Source organism: Nematolebias whitei, chromosome 8 (genome assembly GCF_014905685.2).
Source record: "Nematolebias whitei isolate Nwh7 chromosome 8, NemWhi1, whole genome shotgun sequence".
In the NCBI taxonomy this organism is placed as follows: Eukaryota; Metazoa; Chordata; class Actinopteri; order Cyprinodontiformes; family Rivulidae; genus Nematolebias; species Nematolebias whitei.
Window position 1 is genome coordinate 6,468,425 of NC_056505.1, and position 10,042 is coordinate 6,478,466.

At 41.0% G+C, this 10,042-nt stretch overlaps 1 protein-coding gene across 1 annotated transcript in view; it reads right to left on the reverse strand.

Annotated features, from left to right (window-relative positions):
- Positions 1–3,561: 3,561 nt before the first annotated feature.
- The window catches only part of LOC119413166 (solute carrier family 12 member 2), an 18,652-nt gene continuing 12,171 nt past the window's right edge, over positions 3,562–10,042 (reverse strand). The window contains exons 14-26 of the mRNA XM_037680188.1: positions 8,885–9,040; positions 8,377–8,476; positions 8,187–8,298; positions 7,971–8,111; positions 7,764–7,870; positions 7,586–7,665; positions 6,570–6,710; positions 6,295–6,408; positions 5,946–6,057; positions 5,765–5,851; positions 5,546–5,681; positions 5,395–5,462; positions 3,562–3,977 (exon numbers count right to left, since the gene is read on the reverse strand). Coding sequence (XP_037536116.1) covers positions 3,842–3,977; positions 5,395–5,462; positions 5,546–5,681; positions 5,765–5,851; positions 5,946–6,057; positions 6,295–6,408; positions 6,570–6,710; positions 7,586–7,665; positions 7,764–7,870; positions 7,971–8,111; positions 8,187–8,298; positions 8,377–8,476; positions 8,885–9,040 — 1,490 coding nt within the window. The 3' untranslated portion in view covers positions 3,562–3,841. The remainder of the gene's footprint in view (positions 3,978–5,394; positions 5,463–5,545; positions 5,682–5,764; positions 5,852–5,945; positions 6,058–6,294; positions 6,409–6,569; positions 6,711–7,585; positions 7,666–7,763; positions 7,871–7,970; positions 8,112–8,186; positions 8,299–8,376; positions 8,477–8,884; positions 9,041–10,042) is intronic.

Here is a 10,042-nt window from a genome sequence, read left to right on the forward strand (position 1 = left end):
TTAATTAAAACTGCTGTTAAAAGAGTTTGATAGTTTTGACATTTTGTATTTTATTTGATCAACAAATTTGAAAGAATGTTGAAAATTAAAAAAAGCACAAACTATAAAATAATTTCCAGGATCATTTTAAAGAAACTTCTCTTCAGGCTGACTTTAAAAACCTGATTTCACAGAAAACACGTCTGATTATTGTTAATGTCATAAAATGTATTTCATCAAGTTCTGGTGTTGTTCATCCTCTTCAGTCTTTTTTAATCCAGTGACTTCATCTTTATTTGATTTGATTTTTAACTCAGTAGATTTAACACAATATATTTTGTTTAAATAAGTTTTGTCATTAATCTATTTTTGTTGATGAATATTAAAACATGTTCATTCAAACGTTCTCTGTAAAACATTAATTTTCCTAAATAAACTCTTAAATTGATCTTTATTTTCTGTTGCATTTTGTTCTGCTTCTTAAATAAAACTAATTCACAGGAAAAAATGTGCTTTTTATTAAACAACGTAAACAGACATTTTTTAAAACAGATTAATTTAGCCCTTTGTGGCTCCTCAGATGGATGAAGTCCTTTGGATGAAGGACGAAACATCTCAGCAACAAAAGAAACCGTCCAGATGACCTGACTGAACATCGTTGGATAAATGTTTGTAATTACAACCCCAATATAAATAAATTGCAAACATTTTCAAATCTCAAAAATCCATGTTTTATTCACAAAGAAAGACTTTAAACATATTAACTGTGTAAATCAAGAAATTTTAACTTGTTTTGTTTTTAATTATAAGTGATTTGGAAATTTAAACCAACACTTCTTTAAAAAGCTGGAACAGGAAGTGGAAAAGGCTGGAACAGGAAGTGGAACAAACAAGAAACAGCTGGAGGAGCGTTTTGAGTCTGAATCTGTTAGAAGTAAATATGGGCAGAGGTTCACCAGTTTGCAACAAACTGGGTGTAAAAGTAGTGAAATAAATTTAAAATAATGTTCTTCAATGAAAAATTGATTGAATGGATGATACGGAAACCTGGTGGTGGTATAGTGAAGTGCAGGAAGCTATTCAAAGAAAGAGGTTAGCCAAGAAGAAATAGTAAGAGGACTCAAGAGAGGAGACAGGAATACAGGTCCTTCTCAAAAAATTAGCATATTGTGATAAAGGTCATTATTTTCCATAATGTAATGATAAAAATGAAACTTTCATATATTTCAGATTCATTGCACACCAACTGAAATATTTCAGGTCTTTAATTGTTTTAATACTGATGATTATGGCATACAGCTCATGAAAACCCAAAACGCCTGTCCCAAAAAATTAGCATATTTCATCCCACCAATGAAAGACAAGTGTTTTTAATACAAAAAACGCCAACCTTCAAATAATCATGTTCAGTTATGCACTCAATACTTGGTCGGGAATCCTTTTGCATGAATGACTGCTTCAATGCGGCGTGGCATGGAGGCAATCAGCCTGTGGCACTGCTGAGGTGTTATGGAGGCCCAGGATGTTTCGATAGCAGCCTTAAGCTCATCCAGAGTGTTGGGTCTTGCGTCTCTCAACTTTCTCTTCACAATATCCCACAAGTTCTCTATGGGGTTCAGGTCAGGAGAGTTGGCAGGCCAATTGAGCACAGTAATACCATGGTCAGTAAACCATTTACCAGTGGTTTTGGCACTGTGAGCAGGTGCCAGGTCGTGCTGAAAAATGAAATCTTCATCTCCATAAAGCTTTTCAGCAGATGGAAGCATGAAGTGCTCCAAAATCTCCTGATAGCTAGCTGCATTGACCCTGCGCTTGATAAAACACAGTGGACCAACACCAGCAGATGACATGACACCCCAGTGACTGTGGAAACTTGACACTGGACCTCAAGCAATGTGAATTCTGTGTCTCCTCTCTTCCTCCAGACTCTGGCACCTTGATTTCCAAAGGAAATGCAAAATTTACTGTAATCAGAGAACATAACTTTGGACCACTCAGCAGCAGTCCCAGGCGAGATGCTTATGACGCAGTCTCTTGTTCAAGAGTGGCTTGACCTGGGGAATGTGGCACCTGTAGCCCATTTCCTGCACACGCCTGTGCACGGTGGCTCTGGATGTTTCTACTCCAGACTCAGTCCACTGCTTCCGCAGGTCCCCCAAGGTCTGGAATCAGCCCTTCTCCACAATTCTCCTCAGGATCCGGTCACCTCTTCTCGTTGTGCAGCGTTTTCTGCCACACTTTTCCCTTCCCACAGACTTCCCACTGAGGTGCCTTGATACAGCACTCTGGGAACAGCCTATTCGTTCAGCAATTTCTTTCTGTGTCTTACCCTCTTGCTTGAGGGTGTCAATGATGGCCTTCTGGACAGCAGTCAGGTCGGCAGTCTTACCCATGATTGCGGTTTTGAGTAATGAACAAGGCTGGGAGTTTTTAAAAGCCTCAGGAATCTTTTGCAGGTGTTTAGAGTTACGTCGTTGATTCAGATGGTTAGGTTAATAGCTTGTTTAGAGAACCTTTTCATGATATGCTAATTTTTTGGGACAGGCATTTTGGGTTTTCATGAGCTGTATGCCATAATCATCAGTATTAAAACAATTAAAGACCTGAAATATTTCAGTTGGTGTGCAATGAATCTGAAATATATGAAAGTTTCATTTTTATAATTACATTATGGAAAATAATGACCTTTATCACAATATGCTAATTTTTTGAGAAGGACCTATATAAGGAGATGGGACGTAGAGCAAAGAAAGCAAATTAGAATATGTATAATGACTTGTATGGGAGGTGGGACACTAAAAGAGGTTGAGAAGGACTTGTACTGATTGGCGAGACAGGGATCAGGCTGGAAAGGATGTGCAGCAGCTTAGCCTTGTCAAAGATAGGAATGGTAATGTTCTAACAAGTGAGCAGACCGTGATGCGAGGATGGAACCACAATGTGTGTTGACATTATTTTGATGCCTATATATGTTGTTTTCACAAGTGGTGTTTCATGACACACGCCAAGGTTTCAACTCCATTACTGGGAACCACTAGTTGTAACAATAACCAAAACGATTATAACAGCATTTTGTATGTGAATGGCAAACAAAAATAAATGTTTTCTAGGCTTGGAGGATTGTCAATATTTATTTGAGAAAGAATTTAAGATCTAATTATTTACCACTAAAACTTGCCTGGTTCTTTAATGTCGAAACAATAATAATAATAATAAAAAAAAAACAAGAGCTGCATCAAGACTTTTGCACAGTTTGTTTGTCCTACACATCCTTCACTGAAGAATAAGAACTAATGCTGTGTTGTATAAATATAAAATATGTTTTATAAATGATAATTTTCCTTAAATTTTAAACTGATATTACTCCAAAAACATCATTTATTTGGGGTAAAACTGGGATTTAACAATGCTCAAACTATTGATTGAAAGAGGACCAAAACAACAAAACTCTTTTGTTTTGTTAATACTTTAATAAAATCACGTACAAAATTAAGTTAAGAAAAAAAAAAAGCTTTGCTACATGAATCTGAGTGGGAAAAAAAACCCAACTTAAAACCACAGAAAACATAAATATGAGCATGCATTCTGAATTATTAAAAAAGTTAATGTGTACTGGAGTTACTTTTCTTCATTTAAAGCACGAAGAAGCCAAACAGCCTGATGTTAAGGAAACTTCTTGTTGACTCAGTTTAATAGTTTGTCAGTGAGAATGTGGAAACATTTCTCTCTTCACAGCAACAATCTTCCCCAAACCTGACGTCTGATCATTCCTCTGCTCTTGTGCAGATGAGAAAGAAACTCTGAGGCCTAAACACACAGTGTATTTGTGTGTGGACAGTGTGTATCTTATGTTTGGTGTGTGTTATGAGTAAAAGGTGAGGACACTCTGGTGGTTTCCTCGGACCAGCAGCAGCGGGGGGAGGTCTTTGGACAGGGTCTCCAACCAGCACATGTAGAGGGCGCTCGACACCGTGCCCTTCCTGGCCAAAGGCATGCTTCTGCTCACAAACACAGACAAAACAGTTTCCATCACTTCACGCTATTAGGAATTAAAAGATATCAGAAAGTGCATCGCTGTAAAAAAAAAAGATTCTGAAGTCTTTGTCACAGCCTCACTTTGAAAATAAATGCCTTTATTCGCCACATCGGGGTTTTATTTAAAAAAAACAGTTTTTCTAAAAATAAATTTCTACATTTATTGGTCAATTTTCAGCCGTTTTTACTTGTACCTTCCAAATACAAAGTTTACTGTAAATTGATGAAACTCTCAGAAAATCTTCTTCAGATTTATGTTTACACCTGATTACCTTGATGTCAAACCAGTTCAAGATGGCTGCCACAGCTCTTCAACGTTAGTTAACACAAAAATGGCTAACTTGGACAGTTTTACTGATAGTGAGCTAAAATTGGGTGTGGTAGTAGCTGAGCATCCTTAACAACATGTGCTTTAAGTGTAAACATGTCGTATGATATCTTTGAGTAAATTTTGTCAGGTGGATTCCTTCAAGGAAGTTAATGTCTCTGCTTCTTCATCTTCTTCTTCTTGTGTCTTTTCCCTCTTCAGGGGTCACCCACAGTGAGTCATCCTCCTCCCTCTCACTTTATCCTCACTCCATCTCCATGTCTCTAACTGCATCCATATATCTCCTCTGTCTTTTTCCTGGCAGCTGCATTTCTAACATCCTTCTACCAGTATACCCACTGTCTCCTCTGGACATGTCCAAACCATCTCAGTCTGGTCTCTAACTTTATCTCCCAGTTGTTCAACCTGTGTTGCACCTCTGATGATCTCATTCATAATCGTATCCATCCTTGTCACTCCTAAGGAGAACAACATCTTCATTTCCACTTCCAGTTCTGTCTCCTGTCTTTTTGTCCATGCCTGTGTCTCCAAGTCATACATCATAGCTGGTCTCACCACGGTCTTGTAAACTTTTCCTTTGATGTTTGCCGCCATCTTTTTGTGACAAATCACTCCTGAAACTTTTCTCCATCCAATTTAAGGAAGTTACTGCTTAATGACAAAAAATATCACAGGCTCTGTTGCCTGAGAAACATCAATGTGTGAAACTTGAGGGGTGTTTGAGCATGAGAGTCGGTGTTTTCGAAGTCAGTAATAAAAAAAAAAAACCACATGAAAAACTCAAACTTAAACTTTAAACCCTGCTGCCATTCTTGGCCAGGTCTCTAAAGACATTCATCTAAAAGTACTCGTTACGTTCAGCTTCAAAATTTAGACCTCTAAGATAAATTCCTCTGAAGACGTGCTGCTGAGGTCTGACTGATTTATCTGAAGGTTATCTGAGAGCTCATTTTGTCAGTAAAACATTTGTTGAAACTGAAAGTTTGACATGTGAGGAAGGAGAAGAATCACTCTCTTGTTCCTCGGAGGGATCAGAGGAGTAAAGTTCTTACATGACGATGAGCTTGGCGGTGCTGGAGTGTTCCTTCAGCAGCTCGTTCAGCCTGATCTGACGGTTGGTCTGGGGGGTCAAACAGGGAAACTGAGCTTTAACGGGCAGAGTTCTGGTACTGGTTTGGGTGGCTGTGTCTGCAGTGTGTGGACCTTGGCCTTGTAGAGCTCCAGTTCGTTGTCAGTGATCCTCCAGGGCTCCTGAGCCTTCAGCCTCTCCGCAGCCTCCTGCTCCATGTCGTCCTCCCTCAGCCTGTATGGCTCGATCAGCTCCTTAAAACTCAGCTTACTGTCAAACAGAACCCATCTTAGTTTAGCTTTACCCAGTTCCAGACTGGAGTAAACGACGTCAGAGGTTTTTGGAGGTCATACTTGTGTTTTTTAGGTTTCACATTGATGTCTCCGAGAACGTTGATGTCAGAGAAGTCGATTCTGAACCTGCTCAGCAGGGTGGCCATCCTGGTTGGACACGATGAACAAAACATCAACATGTAAGAGTTTTCCAGTATTTATTCTTGATGAAAACCTGTCAGAAGAACAGACGTGTACTCACGTTCGACGGTCGTGGTCAATTCGGTTAATCTTTCCACCGATGAAGACTCTGATTCTGCAGTCGCTCCACTTGCTCCTGGTGGTCAGCAGATATGGAATCAGCAGAGTCAGACCTGCAAACACACATGCAAGAGTTTCTGTAAGACACAGTTCAAGCTTTCTTTCCTGCAGCTGTTATTTAGTATCTTTGTTATTTTGTGGTCTGGTCTGTTTAAGAGAGAAAGAATGAAGTTCTCTGCCGATTCATCTGAAGCCTGAACTTTAATGGAATGACGTAAAAGAACCAAACATCTGTTCTTCTGTGTGCAAAATTTCTACAAACAACAAATAGTGAGTACATGAAAACTGACCTCCGTCATCAAACAGCCACCACACGTCTATGGTTCCTTTACCCTGTTTCTTCTTGAACATCTGGCTGCTCTCCAAGAGACGCTGGTCAGTCAGACTCAGAGGGGATTTAGTTTCTGTAGCTGGTGGATGACAGACACAAAAATGAAATGACAAAATCAGTGACATGAAAAGCCTGCAGCCCATTTCTACCAGACGCTAAAAGGAACATTTAAAATGGTGGTCAAGCTGCAATGATCAGTGACTCAAACATGTGACAGATGAAAGCCTGGGCTACCTCTCATGATGAGTGGGCTGCTCTGGTTGCTGGGGTTTTTTGACAGACAGGAGTCAGAATCTGAGTCTTTAGCCAAACTGACAGAAATCAGAACATCTTTACTGTCTTTTGGTGGCTTCTCGCTGGGCTGCAGAAGCTCATCTGCAAGGCAAACAAACCCAAACTAAAAGTTATTTTAATTTCTTTATTTCCATCAAGTTTTGCTCCTGGAATCATCTTTTTCTTCAAGGGATCAACATTCCAGAGGCCTGCCCTCAAACCACTGTCCAGTTTGCAATGCACCCAATCCCCCTCCAGGCGGTGGACCCACATAGAGGTGGTGGTCAGTCATTTCTTGAAGCTTGGCCTAGCTGAGCCCCAGATGCCAAGGTTGGACCACCAGGCTTGGCTCCAGGAGAGTCCTCTGGTTTCCCTGACCTGGGCGAGGTATCCTGACAAGCATGATCATTTTCTCTCTGTCTGACCCTGAGGGCAGGTTGTCGTTGGAGATTTACCTGACCACATACCCCCCCACCCCCAGGATCAACGGGGTTCTCAAGCCCCTTCACCATGTGGAGATTCTGCAAAAGAGAGAACTGGAAAAATATGGAATGGTTCCTCTGGGTTGGAGATAAGTCTCTGCCTCAAACTGAGGAGTTCAAACATCAGCGTTTTAAGATGGATTGACAAAATGGGGCATCGTTGACAGTAATAAGAATGTTGCTCCTGTCTGCTGTGGTGAAGAAAGATATGAGCCGAAAGGCAAAGCTCACAATAATCAAGCTACACTCCAACTTTCATCTTTAGTCATGAGGCATGAATTTTGACCAAAAGAACAAGATCCAGGATAAGTGTAAGACTCCACAAAGTAAATATTTTCACTACTGAAAATAAAATCAGTGTTCTATCAAATTGTAATCATGACTCCGTGGAGTGGTGCAGAAGTTGGAATCTCCCATAATTAATTACGTCCTGGTACCCTTTTATTGCGTCGGGGTGTAACAGTCGTGAAAAGATACACAAAACAAAATATGTACCTTGCCCCTGAATGTGAGAGATGTCCAGTCCATCCAGAAGTCTGAGGATCACGACTCCGAACTGGAGGTCAAAGGCGTCACTGGAATGTAGAAAATGGTGTTAGACACAAAAACAATGACTGGGAAATTTTGGTTTAATTCAACAGGTTCTGATTTTTAACAGATTGAATGTCCTTGCTGGATAGAGTTGATGTAATTCTCCACATCTCTCATGTCTCCGTCACTCCAGTTGTTCTTGAAACCCATGACCAGCGTGTTGGGCTTCAGGCGACCCAAACCCACAGCCTGAAGAAAAAGGTGTGATGATAGAACAAAGTATTTTCAACTGAACAGAGATTTGGAGCAAATTTTGTAATTAAGAGGAAACCAAAGGTGTTTTTTTAACCTGCAGGAGCAGCTGTGTCCCTTGTCTCAGGTTGTCAGCAAAAACAGGCGTGTAAAAGGCCTTGATGCGTTTCTTACTGAGCCAGCGCCGACAGCGAGCGTAATCCTGGGACAGCTCCTTGAAGTTTGGCCGACGAGACACCTGGAAAGAACCAAACGCACACGAGTGGTTGGAGAAGTTGTGAAGAATCATCACAGCATCACTGTCGATACGTACAGTCCTGACGTGGCCGCAGACCATCAGGCTGACGTTCTTGGTGAAAGAGTGGACCAGCTGCAGCAGAGCGGGGCGAGAGTTTGGATAACCGGCCAGAACTAAGCACTGCGGCCTGAAAACAGGAACACAACCATAACTATGACCATGATGATGAAGTTACACAACCAGTGGTGCATGTTTTCAGTCAGACCTGAAGTTTTTAACATGATCCTCGACTCCGGAGAGATTCAGGCAGTGAGTCAGGGCCTGGTTGTAGATCAGAGCCTGAGTGGACGAACCCCAGTTCACATCTGCAGGAAACAACGACAGATTTGAGCTGAGACGACAAGGAACTGGGTTCAGTTTATGCAATGAAACAAAGATTTTAGCTTTAGCATAACAACATTTACATTGGCCTGTTGTAAATGACAAAAAAATAAGAAGTAAAAAGCAGCACCGTGAAACATAAAGATTCAGGAATTCTGTCTAAATGCCTCATCACCGATGTCTCTCATGTAAATACCATACCATACCAATTTATTTATAAAGCACTTTAAACAGTGACAAAGCACACCAAAGTGCTGTACAGGGACAAACAGAACAAGCACACAGCAACAGATTACATAACAGGACACCAAAAAGTAGAAACCAACAAAAACAATGAACTAAACTAGTAAATGAACTTTTCTTCAAGTCCGGTCTCCTCATCCTGTTCTCACCTGGTTTTTTGTAGCTGACGTAGATGTAGAGCGCGAGGACAATGAGCAGGGTGACGAGGGCGGCCCACCAGTTGATGACAAACATCACGACGCAGCACAGGATGGCCCCCGCCAGAGACACCCACATGTTGTAGTACTTGAAGCTGGGACGCCACCCTGCAGAGAAACAACACACACAAAGGATAAGAAGGCTGAAGAATCACTGAATTAAACACAAATCAGATAAGATTCCACCACATATTTCACATTCTTTGTTTTATTTAACAAGGTTGAGTCAGGTCCTAAATATTTAAAATATTTAAGTTCTAACTCAGTAACTACTTGGAACTGGTGCTCAGTATCGGCAAGTACCCAAATGAATGTAATTTCTGGACTATTGAGCGCATCCAAATATAAGCCACGCCCACTACATTTAAAAATAATAATAATAATTTTGTACATATATAGGACGCACTTGTGTATAAACCGTTGGTGTCCACGTTCTAACGTGAGACATTTACACAGAAAGATTTTTTTAAATGTGTACCAGTAACATACACAAATACGTACAGTAAATGTTTTTTTCTGAACAGTCCCAGTAACACAGCTGGTTAAAAAAAATACAGTAGCCTACCAGGAAGTCATTGATCGCTATCTTCATCTTCCTCCTGCAGAGGATTTTTAAAAAACTGCTCCTCTGTCAGGATCCACCGGCAGACTGGAGCAGCTGCTCTTTGCACGTCACCAGTTTTGGTAAACGATTTCTTGTCACCAGTCATCCAAGCCTCCCACCGAGCTTCGAATGTCACGTTAATACACGATTCACACTGATATCGAGTGGCTGCGAATACTTTGTTGTGCCCCCAGGGAGGGGCACAAGTTCCCCCTACTCGTTCTCTCCTCCACTCCTCGTTTCATTGGTCGACTGTGACCTGTTTGGTAATTTCATAGGTCAGATATTTTTTAACCTTTATTTATGCAGGTATGACGTGGACCCACCCCCACAGGAGAGATGTGTACTGGGCAGCTATGTGAGCGCCGGGGTGTGACGAGGCTAAATATTTTGGTGGCAGGAAGCTCATTAGCACGTAAAAAAACAAAAATCCATAAATTAGCCGCAGCTTTGTATAAGCCGCAGCCTTGTATAAGCCGCAGCCTTGTATAACCCGCAGCCTTGTA